Source organism: Macaca nemestrina, chromosome 10 (assembly GCF_043159975.1).
Source record: "Macaca nemestrina isolate mMacNem1 chromosome 10, mMacNem.hap1, whole genome shotgun sequence".
Taxonomy (NCBI): Eukaryota; Metazoa; Chordata; class Mammalia; order Primates; family Cercopithecidae; genus Macaca; species Macaca nemestrina.
This window is the reverse complement of record NC_092134.1, coordinates 12823276-12844330: the sequence shown is the minus strand read 5'-3', so window position 1 is coordinate 12844330 and position 21055 is coordinate 12823276. Positions and strand designations below refer to the sequence as shown.

Below are 21055 nucleotides of genomic sequence, written 5' to 3'. Positions count from 1 at the left end.
GAGTGAAAGACCCCCAACCAGTACTGGAAGGAAAGGCAACATCCTTATCTTCAAGGGCGAGAAGCTGGTACCGAGATAATTCTGTGCAGACCCTTGTTAAAGTAACTTAAAAAAATTTTTTTGAGACAGGGTCTTGCTCTGTCACCCAGGCTGGAGTACAGTGGTGCCATCTCAGCTCACTGCAGCCTCTGTCTCCCTGGCTCAAGCAATCCTCCCACCTCAGCCTCCCAAGTAGCTGAGACTACAGGCCTGCACCACCATCCATCGGCTAATTTTTGTATTTTTTTGTAGAGATGGGGTTTTACCATATCACCCAAGCAGGTCTCGGACTCCTGGACTCAAGGGATCCGCCTGCCTCAGCCTCCCAAAGTGCTTTGATTACCGTTGTGAGCCAGTGTGCCCAGCCAAAATAGGTTTTTTTTTTCTTTGAGACAGAGTCTCACTCTGTCACCCAGGCTGGCGTGCAGTGGCGTGACCCTGGCTCACTGCAACCTCTGCCTCCTGGGCGCATTCTTGTGCCTCAGCCTCCCGAGTAGCTGGGACTACAGGTGCATGCCACCATACCCGGCAAATTTTTTGTATTTTAGTAGAGATGGGGTTTCACCATGTTGCCCAGGGTGGTTTTGAACTCCTGAGCTCAGGCGATCCACCCGCCTTGGCCTCCCAAAGTGCTGGGATTACAGGCGTGAGCCACCATGCCTGGCCCAAAATAGCTATCATCTTTTAAGCTTCTCCAACATAATTGAGTAGCTTTTTCATAATTGACTATTCTTTGTCCAATCCAGTATATAAGTAACTCTAACTGCTGCTTTAGGTCTTCATTTCTCTCTCTCTTTTTGAGAGTGAGAGCATCTTGCTCTGTCCTCCAGGCTGGAATGCAGTGTCAAGAACACGGCTCACTGCAGCCTGCAACTCCCAGCGCTCAAGCAATCTTCCCACCTCTGTCCCCTGAGTAGCTGAGACCACAGGCTTGTGCCACCATGCCTAAATAATTTAATATTTTGTATAGATGAAGGTCTCGCTATGTTGCCCAGGCTGGTCTTGAACCTCTGGTCTCAAGCACTCCTTTTGCCTCAGCCTCCCAAAGTACAGGTATGAGCCACCACACTGCCTTCATTTCTTTATGGAGGCTCCCATGCCACGCACAACTTTTGATAAATAAATGTGTATGCTTTTCTCCTGTTCTTTTTTTTTTTTTTTTGAGACAGAGTCTCACTCTCACCCAGGCTGGAGTGCAGAGGCATGATCGTGGCTCACTGCAGCCTCCACCTCCCGGGTTCAAGCGACTTTCCTGCCTCAGCCTCCTAATTCGCTGGGACTACAGGTGCCCACCCCCACGCTCGGCTAATTTTTGTATTTTTAATAGACACGGGGTTTTGCCACGTTGGCCAGGCTGGTCTCGAACTCCTGATCTCAAGTCATCTGCCCACCTCTGCCTCCCACAGTGCTGGGATTATAGGCATGAGCCACCATGACTGGCCCTATTCATCTATCTTGTGTCAATTTAATTCTTGGATCCTGCCAGGACGCTAAGAGGATGGAGGTGAGTCCTGCCATCCCTACAGCAGGAAAATGAGGTATCCCTTAATGCACAGAGACATAAGACACTCACAAGCCCAGCAACGTTTTCAAATAATTTATTAGGAATTTAAAACTGAAAATAAAACCTGGAAAAAGAAGTTACAGATGTGGAGAGAAGAGACACCGGAGGGTGGTAACTTGCTGGCTTCGAAACACCATGTAACATCTTAAAAAAAAAAAAAAATTCCCCAAACAAATCAGAAAACGGAATTCCAGGGTCCTGAGCCCATGGTTGGGCCCAGTGGGGTGGAAGGGTATGGGGATAGGGGAGAGGGAAGCTAAGTGTCTCAGGACTCAGCTCAAACGTGTAGAAAATTAAAAATAAAAACCAATAAAATGCAGCTTCTCTTTTATTAGGAAACATTAAAAAAAAAAAAAAAAACCAAAACACGAACAGCCGCGCATCTCAGTAACAAAGATTATTGCTTTGTGTTCTCAGGGCTGGTAGGTTAAGCACCTCACACAGACAATTAACTCTCCAAAGGCGGGGTTTCCGGGTGGGGGCGATGCTGGGGAAGAGAGCTCAGGCCCTGGGCCTCAGAACTGGGGGACAGGGACACACAGAAGGGGGATGGCAGTGGGTGGGCCTTGGCCCTGCCACGCCAGTCAGGCCACTGTTCATGAAGGTCCAATGCCCTGAACATCTCTTTTTCCTTGGAAGGGGGCTCTGGGGTGAGGGCTGCCAAGGGACTCTGGCTGTGGGGTCATCCTGGTGGGAAACTTCAGTGAGAGAATGTGGGGGTTCCCTGAGACGCCCTTTGCTTTCCCCTGGGGTCTGCCCTTGCCAGAGCGTCCCCTGGTGCCCACTCATTGCGGGGGTCGAGGAGGAAGAGGGGACAGACTGAGCAGAAACCATGAAGACCCAGCCTAGGTAGGGGGCAGGGGAGACCTTTGGAGAGTTAATTCCCGTCCAGCAGTGTCTCCGGGCAAGCCCTGCTCTTCCCGCGCCCTTTGCCCCCACACTGGGTTTTCGGGGTGGGCAGGTCCAACCAAGGCCTTGACCCCGAGGGCCTGAGAGAGCGGGCCTGCCGTGGCCACAGCTGAGGCCTGCAAGCTTACAGTAACGGTGTCTGAGGGGACAGAAACAGGGGAGGGGGGAGCCCCTCACCCCCGAGGGGCCTTAGAGAGGGGTGGGCACATCACCTCACAGTATTTACATATGATACAGGACGGGATGGTTCCAGGGGCTCGGCCTGGCCTCCCTGCAGCCCTGCCCTCCTCTCCAGGGCTGGAGGGAGGAAGCTAGGGGCCCACAACCCAGATAGACACTTTGTTCTCAGCTGGTGGGGGGCACCTGGCCCCTTGCCCCCTGCGGCCTGGGGCTTCACATTCACAAACCTAGAAATAGTTTAAAAACGGTTTCTTAAAAAAAAACAACAAAAAAAAAAAAAACAAAAAAAAAAGGAAAGAGTAAAGGAGGGGAAATCAGAATAAAAAACAGGGGTTGGGGCTGCGGCCTGTAGCAGGCTCCCTCCGCCTTCACTCTAGCTATGCACAAATCCAAAAGCCTTCTGGGGAGGGGCTGGTCCTAGGGGGGCGCGGCAGGGAGGGAGGGACCAGAGGGCTGGGGTGGGCAACCGGCTAATCCAAAATAAATAAAAGCAGGGCCGGGAGAGGGGCGGGTGGGGATGGGGGCAAGGGCGAAGAGGGGGACGTTAGTAGGGGAGCCAGACGCTGTCGGGGGGTAGCAGGGCAGGGGCCGGGCCCGGGGAGTGGGGGGCAGGCAGTAGCGGGTCCGCATCGCTGCGGGGGAGGGGGCGGCGGCTGCGGCTGAGGTCTCCCGCCCCCTCGCTGGCTCACTCGTGGTCCTCAGTCAGCTGCAGGCTGGGGCGCTGGGAACACAGCCGGGAGATTATGGGGGCTCCTGGGGCACACGCAGCCCTCCCCAGTCCTCTCCCAGAAGAGATTTGTTCATTAACTATCCACTTTTTTCTTCTTACTTTTTTTTTTTTAGAGACAGGGTCCAGCTCTGTTGCCCAGGCTGGAGTGCAGTGGCAGTGATCATAGTTCACTGCAGCCTCAACCTCCTAGGCTCAAGTGATCCTCCTGCCTCAGCCTCCTGAGAATCTGGGATTACAGGTAATATCTGGGACTACAGGGGAAGGCAAACACACCCTGCTCATTTTTGTTGTTGTAGCAGAGATGGGGATTCACTATATTGCCCAGGCTGATCTTGAAGTCTTGGTCTCAAGCCATCCTCCAGCCTTGGCCTCCTAAAGATCTGGGATTACGAATGTGAGCCACTGCACCCAGCCAGACTTTGCACTTTCTGTTCCCTGGTTGGATGGCTCTTTCCCCAGATTTTGAATGGCTGGATTTATTCAAATGTCACCTTCTCAGAGATACCTTCTCTGAACCCCACATCTAAAATAGCCCTGTGATGCACAATCTGGAATTATCTCATACGTTCACTTGATTTTTGTCCTGTGAAATGAGAGAAGACTTTGTCCGTCTTGTTCATCCCTCTTTCCTGGAATAGGGCTCATAAATGAATGGGTGAATGCACAGAATATCATGGGCTCACAGTCTCCCGCCATCTGGATAGACACTGTGATGGCCGTGTACACAGTCCCACAAGTCAAGGTATCCTGTTGCTTTTTTGTTTGTTTGTTTGTTGAGGTGGAGTCTTGCTCTGTTGCCCAGGCTGGAGTGCAGTGGCCTGATCTCGGCACACTGCAGCCTTTGCTTTCTGGTCCAAGCAATTCTTGTCCCTCAGCCTCCCGAGTAGCTGGGATTACAGGTGCACACCACCACACCAGCCAAGTTTTGTATTTTTAGTAGAGATGGGGTTTTACCATGTTGGCCAGGCTGGTCTAGAACTCCTGACCTCAGGTGATCCGCCCACCTCGGCCCCCGAAAGTGCTGAGCTTATAGGCGTGAGCCACCGCACCTGGTCAAGGTATCCTGTTTTGATAGCTGTGTACTATACCACTATACACATACACTAATTTGTTTAACCACTCTCCTTTTGATGGATATTTCAGTTATTTGCAGTTTTAAAAATAAATGCCTAGAAGTGGAATTGTTGGGTGTAAGGGCATGAATGTTTGAAACAGGAACAAACATTGCCAGACTGTCCCGGGAACCCCTGAGCCACTGTACTTACTTGTTTCTCCCGTATCTTTATCAATGCTGGCAGTGTTCAGCTTAAAAAACCTTTGTGGCTGGGCCCAGTGGCTCATGCCTGTAATCCCAGCACTTTGGAAGGCCGAGGCAGAGGAGGATCGTTTGAGCCAGGAGTTCAAGACCAACCTGGGCCACATAATGAGACCCCATCTCTACAAAAAATTTTAAAAAAAATCTTAGCCAGGCATGGTGGCTTGTTCCTGTGGTCCCAGCTACTTGGGAGGCTGAGGTGGAGGATGGCTTGAGCCTAGGAGTTCCAGGCTGTGGCGACCTGTGACTGCACACTGCACTCCAGCCTGGGTGACAGTGAGACCCCATCTCTATTAAAAATAATAATAATAATAATAATAATAGGGCCAGGCACGGTGGCTTACCCCTGTAATCCCAGCACTTTGGGAGGCCGAGGCAGATGGATCACTTGAAGCCAGGAGTTTGAGACCAGCCTGGCCAACATGGCAAAACCCGCCTCTGCTAAACCAAAAAAATACCAAAATTAGCCAGGCGTGGTAGCACATGCCTGTAATCCCAGCTACTCGGGAAGCTGAGACATGAGAATTGTTTGAACCCAGGGGACAAGGTTGCAGTGAGCCAAGACTGTGCCACTGCACTCCAGCCTGGGCAACAGAGCGAGACTCCATCTAAAAAAATAGAATAAGAAATAATAAAAGATCTTAAAAAATCTTTGTGGCAAACCCTGGTGGCTCACACCTGTAATCCCAGCACTTTGGGAGACCAGGGAAGGAGGATCCCTTGAGCCCGGGAATTTGAGACTAGCCTGGGCAACACAGTGAAACCTTGTCTCTACAAAAAAAGTTAAAAAATTAGCCAGGCTTGGCCGGGCGCGGTGGCTCAAGCCTGTAATCCCAGCACTTTGGGAGGCCGAGACGGGCGGATCACGAGGTCAGGAGATCGAGACCATCCTGGCTAACACGGTGAAACCCCGTCTCTACTAAAAAATACAAAAAACTAGCCGGGCGCAGTGGCGGGCGCCTGTAGTCCCAACTACTCGGGAGGCTGAGGCAGGAGAATGGCGTGAACCCGGGAGGCGGAGTTTGCAGTGAGCTGAGATCCGGCCACTGCACTCCAGCCTGGGCGGCAGAGCGAGACTCCGTCTCAAAAAAAAAAAAAAAAAAATTAGCCAGGCATGGTGGCATGTGCCTGCAGTCCCAGTTACTTGGGAGGAGTCTGAGGTGGGAGGATCCCTTGAGCCCAGGAGGTCTGGGTGACAGAACGAGATCTTGTCTGAATAATAATAATCTTTGCCAACCTGATAGGTGGGATGTGAAGCCTTACTGTTGCTTTGATTTCTGTGTTTAAATGGAGTAGGGTGAGCAGCTTTTCATGTTTATTGACCACAGCTGGTATAAAGATCTGTCTCCCCTGGGACTGTGATTCTTGAGGGCAGGGATGGGGTCTGTGTCCGAGATTCGATGGCCCAGGACAGGCTTCCCCAGTGCCACCCCACCACCTGTCCCCACCTCCCCCCCCATCCTCACCTCCTGCCACCGTCCCCTGCTTCAGTGGTACCCATTGGTGAAGGCTGTGGCAATCAAAGGGCCCTGAAAAGGAAAGCATTTGACTCCTAGACTCCTGGGAAAGTAGAGGAAGATCAGGGGCTCCTTCTCTCTCTGCAGGACATCTGAGGTGAGGCGCAGACCCCTCTATACCTGCCTGGATCGTCCCCCAATTGCAGGTCTGCCTTCCCAGATCGCCCGCCACTGCAGGTCTGCTCAAAGATTCTCCAACAAAGGGCCAGGGAATCTGCACAAACCAGTACCCTGGATAAAACCAGGGCACCCCGGGCTGGAATCGAACCTCCATGCGAGCAGAGACGCCATGTGTCTCATTTTCACCTAGAGCCCACTATGCCTGGCATTCAGAGGCGATAGCTAAGTGTCCACTGAATGAATGATAACCCCCACTGTTCTTCCTTACTGACTCTTTCTCCATTCATCCTCCCTCACCCTCCTTTTGCCCCCAAAGACAAAGAAAGTCTCTCCCTTCCCCAACTTGGGGGTGTCTCAAGGTGTGGGGGGTGAGGTGGAGGCCGCCAGGCCTGGCCACTCACCCCAAGACTGTGGCCGAAGCCGGTGCTGGGGGCAGGGCTGGCGGCGCTGATGTAACTGCTGACCCCCGAGTCCTGGTTGGCTGCCCCGTAGAGCTCAGCCATGGGGCCGGGGCTGGTGGTCCCCAGGAAGCCCCCTGTGCGGCTGGGAGTCGAACCTGGAGGGGGAGCCATCGTCCAGGGGTGAGAGCCTGGCAACCCAGAAAGAAGACGGTGATAGCCCCGGCGCTCTCTGCCACCCCACGGCACCCCCTCAAGCCTGTCCCACCCACCCTGACCTGGACCCCCACATTTCAGGAAGTCCTGTGGGCCCACCTCCTGGAGATCTCCCCACACCCATCTACCCAGTCACCCCAGCCCTGACCCCCATCATCTCATCTGACCACTCAGCAGCCTCCTCTCCTGAGCCCCTTCCCAACCTCACCCCACCTGGCAACTGAATGCATGTTCTAAACCCTGACCCGCGTCCCTCTGCTACTTGCAATTTCCACTGTCTCCCCAGCACCCGGGCTCCTTCTGCCTCTTTTCTCCACTCCCTACTTCTGCACTCTCCACACCCACTGGCCTCCAAGCCTTTGTATATGCTATTCCCTCAACCAGAAACACTTTTCCTCCTCTTTGCCTTTGAATGCGAAGTTAAGGGGCCCTTCCTCTTGGAAGCCTTCTCTGGCCTTTCCTAGAGGCCCCAGCTGGGAGCTTCTCTGGTACCGGACACCCCCTAGTGCAGCAGCATCAGCCATCAGCATTATTGCCTTTTTAATACCTGATGCCACCACCAGGCTGCAAGCCCTGGAAGGCAGAAACCCTATCAGTCTTTTTTTTTCCCTTTTGAGACAGACGGAGTCTCACTCTGTTGCCCAGGCTGGAGTGCAGTGACGTGATCTCAGCTCACTGCAACCTCCACCTCCCAGGTTCAAGCGATTCTCCTGCCTTGGCCTCCCGAGTAGCTGGGATTACAGGCGTGCACCACCACGCCCGGCTAATTTTTGTAGTTTTAGTAGAGACAGGGTCTCACCATGTTGGCCAGGCTGCTCTGGAACTCCTGACCTCAGGTGATCTGCCCACCTCGGCCTCCCAAAGTGCTAGGATTACAGGCAGGAGCCACCTCGCCCGGCCGACCCTGCCAGTCTTGCTGCTGGCTGGCTCGCCCATGCTGGCACGATGCCCAGCACAGAGCAGGTGATCAGTTGATACTTGAGTAAATGAACAAGTGTCCCTCTGCAAAGGGGTGGCAGTGGCCACCTCCCCTCCCCTGGACTTCTCTGCTCCCTGTGCTGCCTCATCTCTCTTCCTGCACCCCGGAAGAGCTCACCTGTCCCTCGAACCACAGCCGCCGCCGCCGCTGCTGCCGCCATTGGTCCGTAGGCAGTGAGAGGAATGGCTGAAAAGAAAGCGATGGGCACATCAGCATGGCAGTGGGGGCAGAGGTGGGTGAAGGAGGCCCCTACCTTCTAGCCAGAGCCTCTCCAGCCTGGCCTTACCTCACAGGGGTCCATGTAGCCCCAGGGTCAAGGCAGAAAAGGCTACCTTGGGCCACCATCTGTGTCCTGACCCATGGCATGGATGGAAAAAGGTGGGAGAGAGCACAGCTTCCCATTGAGTAGCTGAGCCTCAATTTCTGCCCTGGACTGGGGGCACATGCTCCAACAACCCAAAGCTCACGGAGGGTGGAGGCAGGGCACCCAACCCTGAGCAGCTGTGAAAGTTGCCCACAACTGCCCCCTTCTCCAGGGTGCCCTTGGCAAAACAGGGGGCACTTGGCCTAGAGGTGCCTGGGAGCTCACATCCTTCTTCACAGCCCACAACAGCTAGTGATAGATGACACACGGGACAGGCACCCAGGCCTGCTGCTCCCAGGTAGAGCGCCCCAGGGGTCAGGCTGGGGCTGGGCTCCCACTGAAGCCACAGCTTTGCACCACACCCTCTGCTGCCTGTCCTGCTCCCCTCGCCCCTATCCCCTGAGAGCACCCCAAGTGCCTTCCTGACCCCCAGAAATGACCACTGCCTCTGCCAAATCCCCTCAGCCTCCTTGTTTGCCATCTCCTCTTCAGACACAGGCACCTATCCCCTTGTTTGCTGTCTGCCTTCATCTTCACCTCTGCAGCACCTAGCACCTTGCCTTGTACACAGCAGGTGTTTAATAACTGCTGAAGGAGTAGAAAGGGCCTCTGCTTAAAACACCTAGTGGCTTGAATGGCTTGAGCCTGGAGCTCCCCGGGGCTGAGAGGTGAGCACCTCCTACTGTGAATCTTTCCTGAAAACTTTACATACAGTGGGCTCCTTCTCACTCAGATGCCACCTCCTCTAAGAAGTTTTCCCTGAATACCCCCACTGAGGTGGCCCTTTGTCCCCAACCCTAATGCCTTAGCACATTTCCCTGCTTTAATTTCCTTATGGAACTTCTCACCCTCCAAAAATATATTGTTTTAAATGGCCGGGCGCGGTGGCTCAAGCCTGTAATCCCAGCACTTTGGGAGGCTGAGACGGGCGGATCACGAGGTCAGGAGATCGAGACCATCCAGGCTAACACGGTGAAACCCCGTCTCTACTAAAAAAATACAAAAAAACTAGCCAGGCGAGGTGGCGGGCGCCTGTAGTCCCAGCTACTCGGGAGGCTGAGGCAGGAGAATGGCGTAAACCCGGGAGGCGGAGCTTGCAGTGAGCTGAGATCCGGCCACTGCACTCCAGCCTGGGCGACAGAGCGAGACTCCGTCTCAAAAAAAAAAAAAAAAAAAAAAAAAAACACCTAGTGGCTTGAATGGCTTGAGCCTGGAGCTCCCCGGGGCTGAGAGGTGAGCACCTCCTACTGTGAATCTTTCCTGAAAACTTTACATACAGTGGGCTCCTTCTCACTCAGATGCTACCTCCTCTAAGAAGTTTTCCCTGAATACCCGCACTGAGGTGGCCCTTTGTCCCCAACCCTAACGCCTTAGCACATTTCCCTGCTTGAATTTCCTTATGGAACTTCTCACCCTCCAAAAATATATTGTTTTAAATTAATTTTTTTGTAAAGATAGGGTCTTGGAAAGGCCAGGTGCAGTGGCTCATGCCTGTGATCCCAGCACTTTGGGAGGCCAAGGCAGGCGGATCACCTGAGGTCGGGAGTTCAAGTCCAGCCTGACCAACATGGAGAAACCCTGTCCCTACTAAAAAAAAATACAGGAAAAAAAAAAAATTAGCTGGGCGTGGTGGCACATGCCTGTAATCCTAGCTACTTGGGAGGCTGAGACAGGAGAATCGCTTGAACCTGGAAGGTGGAGGTTGTGGTGAGCCAAGATGGTGCCATTGCACGCCAGCCTGGGCAACAAGCGCACAACTTCATCTCAAAAAAATGAAATAAAATAAAATAAAATAAAATAAAATAAAATATAGGGTCTTGGTATGTTGCCCAGGCTGGTCTGGGCCTCAAGCTATCCTCCTGTGTTCGCCTCCCAACTCCTCCTGTGTTGACCTCTCAAAGTGTTGGGATTACAGGCCTGAGCCATAGCATCCAGCCCAAAAATATCTTATTTGCTTTGGGGATACTCAGGTAAGCCTTTCTTGTTTTACTTGATTTTTTTTTAGACAGAGTCTAGCTCTGTTGCCCAGTCTGGTGTGCAGTGACATGATCTTGGCTCATTGCGACCTCTGCCTCCTGGATTCAAGTGATTCTCCTGGCTCAGTCTCCTAAGTAGCTGGGACTACAGGCATGCACCATCATGCCTGGTTAATTTATTTTTATTTTTTATTTTTAGTAGAGATGGGGTTTCACCATGTTGGCCAGGCTGGTCTCAAACTCCTGACCTCAGGTGATCTGCCTGCCTCAGGTTCCCAAAGTGCTGGGATTACAGGCATGCACCACCACGCCCAATTAATTTTTGTATTTTTAGTAGAGACGGGGTTTCACCATGTTGGCCAGGCTGGTTTTGAACTCCTGACTTCAAGTGATGCACCTGCTGTAGCCTCCCAAAGTGCTGGGATTACAGGCGTGAGCCACCATGCCTGGCCTGTTTACTTGTTTACTGCTGTCTCCTTCCTCTGGAATTTCAGTTCCAGGAAGGCAGGAACCTTGTCCGTCTCATTCACTGTTGTGTCCCCAGTGCCTGGAGTGGTGTCTGGTACAATTAATATTTATTGAATGCATGAAAAAGCCACCCAAATCTCCTTTTCTGCAAGGTTAGAGAAAAGTTCAGATCCCAGGTGCCCAAGCACTGTTGATCCTTGACCCTACTCCCTTGCCTGCCAAGATATCTTTTTAGAGGCATTTCTTCTGTCATTTCTTTAAGGCCAGGGATTGGGCTCTGAGGTCTGTTGTTTGGCTCCTTTAGGCATTTCCATAAAGTCAGAGGAGTCAACCCTAGCATGCGCTTACCATACTGTAAAGAATGACTTGTTTATATAATAAGTATTTGCTCCCTTCTCTAAATTGCAAGTTCTGTGAGATCAGGGCCTGCCTCTGTCTTATGCCTGCTCTGTCCCCAGGGTCTGGGAGAGCATCCTGTGCACAGTAGGTCCGTAACACATGGCGCTCTGTTGCCCAGGCTGGAGTGCAGTGATGCAATCATGGCTCACTGCAGCCTTCACCTCTTGGGCTCATATGATCCTCCTTCCTCAGTCTCCCAAGTAGCTGGGACCACAGCCATGTACCACCACCACACCTGGCTAGTTTTCAATTTTTTTTTTTAGTAAAGATGGGGTTTCACCATGTTGCCCAGGCTAGTCTTGAACTCCTGGCTTCAAGGGATACTCCTGCTTTGGCCTCTCAAGTGCTAGGATTACAGGCATGAGCCACCAGACCCAGAACACATATTTCTTAAATGAGTAACAAGGACCTCCTTCCAGCCTTCCACCCCCACAACTATTGGCCAAACTCTCCCTCTTTTCAGGGAAGAGCCTCTGTCACTTGCATCTCTAGGGTTCTCCTCCCACCCCTTCCTTCACTCCAGGTTTCTCTGCCTCTCCCCCATTTTGGGGGAACCCTGAGCACTCCTTAGAAGGAAGGTCTTATCTAAAGCAAGGTCCATGCTCACATCTTCCACACATGGCCAGGTTGAGGGGAGAGTCTGGGGGTGGGGTGGGGGAGAAGCAGGTTGGACAGAGAAACCCCGCGCAGCCCACCCCACGTGCTCGCAGTCTCCTCGGCTCAAGGCCAGCCCTGCAGCTGAGCTGGCTGGCCCAAGTGAAGGTTCCAGTCAGGGAACCGGCCCCCTGTCACCTTCACCCTACTGGTCCAGAAGTCACCAAAGGGCTGGATTCGGCCCTTGGCAATATTTCATTTGGCTCACAGTGTTGTCAACATTTAGAATCTGCTGCCAACATTGAAAAATAATGGACAAATTCATACGAGAGCAAAAGCCAGGTTTCTGGCATCTCTGGAAAAACATGAGATCTGAGCACAATGAGTCTGTATCCCCTCCCGGCAAGAGCTGGCTGGCACCGAGGGCAGGTACGCCCATGCCGAGTGCAGACGTCCCCACCCGGCCCACTCTGCAATCAGTTTGAGACCCTGGCTTGTTCACTGCGGGATCCCAGAGCCTCCATGGAGCTGGCACAAGGAAGGTGCTAGATAAATATTTGCCAAATGGATGAATGAGTGACTTTGCCTCCATCTGCTTGGCTTGGCCCTATGCCCCACCCTTAAGGGCCATGTAGCCGCCCAGACTGGCCAGTGCCCAGGCACAGGCTGCTGTGTCCCCACAGCCAGAGGGCTGGCGGGCAGGAGAAAAGGATCCCGTTAGCTTTCCCCAGGAAGCTCCCTGGGCCCCTTCTCTTTCTCCCCATGTGGCCTGAGAGGTATACAAAATCCGAGCGACTGACCTGTAAGCTCGGGGAGGACTGGGGCGCTCGGGAGAGGGGTCCGCTCTACACGGAATTCTAAAATGAAACGTAAAACAGCTTAGGAAGAAGCAGGGGAGGCCCCTTGGACATGGCCCAGGGAGGACAAATGCACCGACAGGGACACTGGGTGAGGAGACAGGCCATGCACAGGACCCAAGAGCTGGGGAGGGGAGCGCACAGTTCCCAGAAGGCAGGGGAGGGCAAGGAGACAGACATAGAGGAGAGAGAGACAGAGCAGAGTTGCCACCTATACCCTGGGCACAGGGCAAAGCTGGAGGTACGATTCCAGTTGTTTGTTTCCTTCTTTTCTTTTCTATTTTTTTTTTTTTTTTTTTTTTTGAGACGGAGTCTTGCTCTGTCGCCCAGGCTGGAGTGCAGTGGCGCTATCTCTGCTCACTGCAAGCTCCGCCTCCGGGTTCACACCATTCTCCTGCCTCAGCCTCCCAAGTAGCTGGGACTACAGGTGCCCGCCACTACGCCTGGCTAATTTTTTGTATTTTTAGTAGAGATGGGGTTTCACTGTGTTAGCCAGGATGGTCTCAATCTCCTGACCTCGTGATCCACCCGCCTCGGCCTCCCAAAGTGCTGGGATTACAGGCATGAGCCACCACGCCCGGCCCTTTAAAAAAAAAAAAAAAAAAAAAAGACAGGGTCTCACTCTGCTGCCCAGGCTGGAGTGTAGTGGCATGAACACAGCTCACTACACACTCAACCTCCTGGGCTCAAGCGATCCTTCCACCTCAGCCTCCTTAGTAGCTGGGACCACAGGTGCACAACATCATGCCTGGCTAACTTTTAAATTTTTTGTAGAGACAAGGCCTCACTATGTTGCCCAGACTGATCTCAAACTCATGGGCTCAAGCCATCCTCCCATCTCAGGCTCTCAAAGTGCTGGGATTACAGGCATGAGTCACCATGTCCAGCCTCGGGTGTCTCTAAAAGGCTTAGAATTGATTGTTACCAAAAACATCTCCCAGAATCCTCTTCTCGTGTGTGTGTGTGTGTGTGTGTGTGTGTCTGTGTGTATATGTGTGTATGTATGTGTGTCTGTGTGTGTGTGTATGTGTGTGTGTGTGTATATGTATGTATGTATGTGTGTCTGTGTGTGTGCATATGTGTGTGTGTGTGTGTGTGTGTGTGTTGGGGGGAAGGCAGCTTGATGAAAAGTGATGACCCTAGAATAGGTAGAACAGGTCAAGCTTGGGTTCAAGTCCCAGCTCTGCCACTTCCTAGTTGGCTCATCTTAGCTTGTCATTCTTCCTCTCTGAGTCTACGTCCTCATTTCTAAAATGAGGATAAGCATGCTTCCCCATGAGATTATTGAGAGAATTAGGCAACATCCTGTACACAAAGTTCTCCAAGCTGAACAGCCCTGAGGCAGAGGAGGTAAGTGCTTAGGGGCCCTCCAAATAAATAAGACCCCCAAATAAATAAATAAATAAATATATAGCCTTGCAAAAGTTTGGTATTTCTTATTTCAAAGAAAACTGTATTGAATAGTCATCATGGGGAACTTCAGAACTGCTGGGCTTCCTGACATTTACTTTCAGGTCTAGTGTTATCTTTATGTTGGCTTACAAATGAGCGTGGTGATGAGAATGCTTTTCAATTGGTTTTCAGCATATAGGGTCTCAGCATAATACCTTGTTTGGACTTGAAAGAGTTCAGTCTACAGCCTGGCCATTATAGGTGTCCATGATGATGCAATCAACAATGGCCCTCGGAGAGGCGCCCACTACAAGCCCAATGCCTTCTCTGGTGGAAGTGGCAACCCCGGAGTCGGGCGGGGAGGAGAGACAGGCAGGAGGCAGGCAGAGGATGGCCTGGGAGAAAACGGTGCCATGCAGGGTCACGCTGGGAGCCCCTGTCCCCAGCTTCTGGGGAGGGGGTGGAGGTGGGATGGGTGGGGAGAGGCCCTCTTTCCTCAGACATGCCCTTCCTTCCAAGCCTCCAGCAGGCAGACCCCCAGCCATGCACCCCCAGACACCACCCTGAGAAGTCAGATTGCCCGGGAACCAGGGGCATGCTGGCAGCAGAGGGTTACCAAGCAGGACTTACCAGGGAACTGGTAGGTGTAGCCAGGGGCGAGACCTGTATAACTCCGGCTGGCGTAGGTTGTGGCTTGGAAACCTGGGTAACCTGATGGGGTAAGGGGGCAGTGTCAGATGTCTCATCCACAGGGTGGATCCTGCTCAAGGAGAAGGACCTGAGCCACTCATGTCCCCTCACCTTCCTGTATCATGAATAAGAGCTGTACCCTCCAAATACCTTCTTCATGCCAAGCCCTGTGCTGAGCACACTGCACACTATTATCCCGTTAAACTCGCCTTAGAGGTAGGTACTGTTAGGCACCCCATTTTACAGACAGGAAACCGAGGCTCTGAAAGGTGACACTTTTTGGCTGAGAATAATCCAATGCTCTTCGAGCTCTGGCTCCTGCTTCCCTCCTGTCCTCGTCTCCTGCACGCTGCCCCTCCCTCCCTCTGCTCCAGCCACACTGGCTTCCTTGCTGTTTTTCAGCTTTGCCAAGCTCATTCCCACCTCAGGGCCTTTGCACATGCCGGTGCCTTTGCCTGGAGCTCTCTTTCCAGATGACTGCATGCCTGAGTCCCTTTCATTGTACAAGACTCTGAAACATCTTCCCACAGGCGTCCTCCTTCCCATCAGCTACAATCTCTATCATGTTACCTTGGTTTTTCTTAGTACTGATGATCATTATCTGAACTTATATCATGATTTTTTTTTCTTTTTTCTTTTTTAGAGACAGGATCTTGCACTTTTGCCCAGGCTGGAGTGCAGAGTGGTGCAATCATAGGTCACTGCAGCCTCAAACTTCTGAGCTCAAGTGATTCTCCTATCTCAGCCTCCCCAGTAGCTGCGACTACAAGGCGTGTGCTACCATGCCTGGCAAATTTTTTAATTTTTTTGTAGACATGGGGTCTTGCTATGTTGCCCAGGCTGGTCTCGAGTTCCTAGCCTCAAGTGATCCTCCTGCCTTGGTCTGGAATTACAAGCATGAGCCACCACATCTGGCCAGAAACTACCCATAATTTCTTTAAGTGCTGATTTTCTGTCTTCTCAAAGAAAAATCAAATAGTTAGCAATAATGGTGCAATTAAGATTCAAATTCAGATCTGACTGGCTCCAAGCCTCTTAACCACCGATTTCACTATTTGTTAGATAATTTCTTTCTTTCTTTTTCCACTTTTTTTTTTTTTTTTTGAGATGGAGTTTCGCTCTTGTTCCCCAGGCTGGAGTGCAATGGAGCGATCTCGCCTCACAGCAACCTCCGCCTCCCGGGTTCAAGCGATTCTCTCGCCTCAGCCTCTCGAGCAGCTGGGATTACAGGCATGTGCCACCACCCCCAGCTAATTTTGTATTTTTAGTAGATACGGGGTTTCTCCATGTTGGTCAGGCTGGTATTGAACTCCCGACCTCAGGTGATCCACCTACCTCAGCCTCCCAAAGTACTGGGATTACAGGCATGAGCCACAGTGCCCGACTTTTTTTCACTTTTTAAATGAAGGGTGAAAACAGCTCATGAATCACCTTAGAAGAAAACTTTCTCAATGTTCCAAATAAAACAAAGTGAAAGAGACAGTACAACTAACTACAATACCTGACTGTAGCCTGGATCTTGTTCTAAAGGACAAAAATATTCTATAAAGAGTATTACTGGTCTGGGCATAGTGGCTCATGCCTACCACCACAACACTTTGGGAGCCTGAGGCGAGAGGATTGCTTGAGGCCAGGAGTTCGAGACCAGCCTGGGCAACATAGTGAGACTCCGTCTCTACCAAAAACAAACAAACAAAAAAAGAGCATTATTGGGTCAATTGATAAAACTGGAAAATAGAAAGTAGATTAGATAAAAATATTGTATCAATTATAAACTTAGGAAGTTGATAACTACACTGTGGTTACGTGAAAGAATATCCCTAATCTTAGGAAGCATCAAAGGGTAAAGGGCCACGATGCATGTAACTAACCCTCAAATGATTCAGTGAAAAATTACAAGTGTGGCCGGGCGCGGTGGCTCAAGCCTGTAATCCCAGCACTTTGGGAGGCCGAGGCGGGTGGATCACGAGGTCAGGAGATCGAGACTATCCTGGCTAACATGGTGAAACCCCGTCTCTACTAAAAATACAAAAAACTAGCCGGGCGTGGTGGCGGGCACCTGTAGTTCCAGCTACTTGGGAGGCTGAGGCGGGAGAATGGCGTGAACCCGGGAGGCGGAGCTTGCAGTGAGCCGAGATCACGCCACTGCACTCCAGCCTGGGAGACACAGCGAGACTCCGTCTCAAAAAAAAAAAAAAAAAAAAAAGAAAAATTACAAGTGTGTGTGTGTATATATGTATACATCCATATTTGCAAACACACATACACACACATGTCTACACATAGAGTAAAACCGATCAAGCAAAATGGGGGCAAAATGTTAAGAACAGGTGAATCTGATAACGGTATACGGATGTTCTTTGTACTGTTTTATTTTTGCAGCTCCTCTGAGTTTGGGATTACTTCCAAATAACATGTTAAAGAAAAAAGGAAAACTTCAAGGAAGACTGTGCCCTGTTTGGAGGCTGCTCACCTCCTCCACTTCTGACCCGTTAGCCCATGCTGTGCCCCCTCCTCTGAATTCCCAGAATACCTCTCTGTGCGTCCCTCCCCCAGGCCTGGCATAAAGACCCCCTTGTACTGTTGTCTTTCTGTGTGTACACATCTCATCTCTCCAGGGAGCCTCTGAGCTTCCTGGGGGCCGAAGTCAGATTTACCATCCTCAGTCTTGGACCCAAAGCACAGCTGACTCCTGCTCAGCTTTCAAGGCTCATGGCAGCCTTCACCTCCTCCAGGGAGTCTCCCCAGCCTCCAGGTGGGTTTAGGTGCCTCCTTGGGCCTCCCACAGCCTCCAGTCACTCTGTAGAGGCAGTGCCCATTTACTCCTGTCTCCCACTTGAAGGGAAGCCCCATGAGAGCAGGCTCCACTTCTCAGAAGTTGCTCAATAAATATTACTTGAATGAATAAGACCAGGCAGCCTTCCTTTTGCCCCTCCAAAGGCCTGGAACACTTTTCCCCTTCCCGTCTCTCCAGCCTCCCCATCACTGGCTCCTACTCCACCTGCAGACTCAACTTAAATGTAATTTCTTTTCCCACTTCTCCAAGTCGTGGTCAAGTTCCCTGTGACCACACTCTCCGCACCCTACACTTCTGCATCTGAAATCTATGTATCTTCTTACTTCTTTTCCCTGACAGATTGTAAAGCTCCAAGGAAAGTCATTGTTGCCATTCCTGGCATGATGTCTGGCATAAAGAGTTGCTCAATAACTGTGTACTGGATGGATGAATGGATGGAGGAATGGACAGATGGAGGGATGGATAGACGAGAGAACGGACAGATTGACAGGACCAATTAATATGGTTGGACCTTTCTGCTGGCTACCACCAGAGGGCAGCACCCCCCCAACCAAACCACCCCACCTTGGGTAGGACTGCCAGACGGGACGGATCCCTAGTCCCTACTCCTGCCCAATGACTCAGACAGGCGGAGGGCAGACCACAGAGGAGGTACAACACCCACACAGCCCCTGCTAGCCCTGGGAGCAGTTCCGACAGAAAGAAGCCACAGGCGCAGGCTCGCGCATACCCAGCATGCCGATGCCCAGCATGAAGGCGTCCATTCCGTAGGGCATGACTCGAGACCTCCCCCGGGCTGAGCCCGTCGGCGACATCACCTCCTTTGGCTGAGCTTTCTTACATTCCACCTGCAATGAGACCTAGCAGTTAGTCTTTCCCATAGAGCTAGGGTCGTTAGCCCTCTTGTTCCCTGGAAAGACTCTATTAATTTTATTAATTTCACTGTCCACCTGAAAACAATTTCATGGTTACCACTGATGGAGCACTCACTATATGCTAGGGAGTGTGTAAACAGCTTTGCATGCAATCGTTCAATGAATGCTTACACTAATACTATGATGGAGGAGCTTTTCCACTCCCATTTGACAGATGTGGAAACTGAGGCTCAGAGAAGGGAAGTCATCTGCCCGAGTAACTACCGTGTAACACTGCCTTCCTGTCTAGGTTTTCAGGGGGTGGGAGAACTGGCTCTGCCTCCACTCACTCTGAGCCCCTCTGCCTCCGTTTAGAACTTCAAAGCTTCCCTGGCAGGCCCCCCAAGGAGCCCCAGTCTTCTCTGTACCTGTGCTCCATCCAATCCCAACTCACCATGTTTTTGTTTTTGTTTTGTTTTGTTTGGTTTGAGACAGAGTCTCACTCACTCTGTTGCCCAAGCTGGAGTGCAATGGCATAATCTCAGCTCACTGCAACCTCCACCTCCTGGGTTCAAGCGATTCTCCTGCCTCAGCCTCCCGAGTAGCTGGGATTACAGGTGCGCACAATCATGCCTGGCTAATTCTTGTATTTTTAGTAGAGACAGGGTTTCACTGTGTTGGCCAGTCTGGTCTCGAACCCCTGACCTCAAGTAATCTGCCCACTTCAGCCTCCCCAAAGTGCTGGGCTTACGGGCGTGAGCCACTGCACCCGGTCCCAACGCACCATTTTGTTGTTGATTTCATGAAAATGAATTTCACACACTTTCTCCACGATGTCCTCACTCTCAAACGTGACAAACCCGAACCCTAGAGGTTGGACAAAGCATAAAGGCAAGGTCAGAACCAGAGCGCAGGGTCAAAACCCAACCCCAGGTCACACCAATATCCCCGCTCCTCTCTCTCTGGCAAGTGAGAGTTAATGAAAGGCTCTGCTCACAGCCTGGAATCCTCTCAACCACCCACTGAGACAGGGTTTCAAGTCCCAGATTACAGATGAGGAAAATAAGGCTCAGATAAGTGAAGTAACTTGCCCAAGGTGACACAGCAAGTCAGAAAGTGGTAGAGCTGTGATGAGAATACACTCAACATGCTTTTTCTTGTCCTTAGGTGTTTTCAAAGAGGGGAGAAAGAATACACATGCACACTCATTTAAACTTACACAAAGGTGTACATGTCCAAACATACAAATGTACATAGACATACACACATTCACGCATGCACACACCTAGATACGTGCGTATCACACACACTCTCAGGGCTGCTCTACACGTACAGTTACCCTGACATACCAGATATACACAGATATTTAGGCACAGATACCCCCTTTTGCACAGATACAAATACACACACACACACACACAGAGCACATACCCCACTCCCATAATGGACTAAAAGTCCTGAAACAACTGGAGAAACAATCCCATCTCCTCCTGAGTGTGCCCCAGGGGCTGGAAAGGGATTTCTCAGAAGGTAAGGCCCTCGGGAGAAAACAGCCAGGCGGTACACACGGTGTGGCCCAGACTCTCACAGGTTCAGAGGCAACGGGGCTGGGGGCTGGGGGCTGGGCCGGAGGTGACTGCCTGGAGCTGTGGAGTCAGCCTGACCCTGGGGGGCCTGGCCTAAGCTCTGGTTACCAGGGACAAGGTAAGCCTGGGCAGAGGCAGACACCACTAAGGTGGGGGTAGGAGGCTCAGTGGGTTGCAGGGGCTGAGGAGGTACTCCTCTGTTCCTCTTGTGTGTCTGCAATGCGGCAAGTTTCTAGCACAGGAAATAGCGGGACAAAAGCCTTCTGTAAGGCCAGGCCCGGGAGAGGACGCAGATCCTGGGGGATAGGATGTCAGGAGGCGAGATGAAAGGGCAGCTGTGACCTGCAGCCCCCTGGCTGACCACGGGGCCCAGCCTGGGAAGGGGGAGGGGGCCACACTCACCTCGGTGCCGGTTGGTGGTTTTGTCAAACATCAGCATGGCGTCGTCCACCTGAAACACAGCCCGCCATGGAGGACCCAGCAGATACCAGCAGAACCCACCACCACCAAGGAACAGGGGCTCCAGCAACCCACTGTCCTCTTGCCCACTCCAGGCTTGACCTTAAACCTCTTTCCTGCACAGGGGACAACTTTCCTTCTGCAACCCCACTGAATGCCATAGCACCCCCTTTTCAATTGCCATCATCTCAATGGACCAGCTTGCATTTATTAAGCTCCATCATCCTCCCAACATTCTCTGCACGGTAAGATCCCCATGGTGTTGATAAGAAAATAGGCTCAGAGAGGTGAAGTTGCCTGCCCAAGATCACACAGCAAGACCTTGACCAAGCTGGGGAGGCACAGAGAAGATGCTAGAGAAGGAAATATGGGAGGCAGGAAAATGACAAGATGGGGAAGCAAAAGTCTCATCCCTTCTGTAAAAGGCCAGGAGGACAGCAACCAGACTGGACTCCCCTCTCCGGCTACAGATCTTTTCCTCTAATTGAGGTTTCCTTTTGCTAGAGGCTGTAATTAAAGCAAGTAGAGTTCAGTGCCTGGGCTGCTTTGCCTCCCACTGACTGGGGGAGGGGAAGGAGACTGGGGAAAGAGGAGGGTCTACATCATCCATCCTCTCTTGGACCCCAGTCCACTCTTGTTACTTCCTCTAGGT

The 21055-nt window shown here is 51.7% G+C and overlaps 1 protein-coding gene across 7 annotated transcripts in view; it reads right to left on the bottom strand.

Annotated features, from left to right (window-relative positions):
- Positions 1-1621: 1621 nt before the first annotated feature.
- The window catches only part of LOC105494745 (musashi RNA binding protein 1), a 28920-nt gene continuing 9486 nt past the window's right edge, over positions 1622-21055 (bottom strand). For 3 of the 7 annotated variants that reach the window (XM_011763511.2, XM_071070972.1, XM_071070973.1), the window contains 9 exons: positions 20347-20395; positions 19143-19225; positions 18235-18352; positions 14648-14728; positions 12569-12625; positions 8085-8153; positions 6776-6963; positions 6204-6266; positions 1622-3413 (listed from right to left, as the gene is read on the bottom strand). In XM_011763511.2, the coding sequence (XP_011761813.1) occupies positions 6225-6266; positions 6776-6963; positions 8085-8153; positions 12569-12625; positions 14648-14728; positions 18235-18352; positions 19143-19225; positions 20347-20395 (687 nt within the window). In that variant the 3' untranslated portion in view covers positions 1622-3413; positions 6204-6224. Of the gene's footprint in view, positions 3414-6203; positions 6267-6775; positions 6964-8082; positions 8154-12568; positions 12626-14232; positions 14413-14647; positions 14729-18234; positions 18353-19142; positions 19226-20346; positions 20396-21055 lie in introns of those variants that run through there. The other 4 variants (XM_011763518.2, XM_011763534.2, XM_011763527.2 and 1 more) reach the window with 4 other exon arrangements.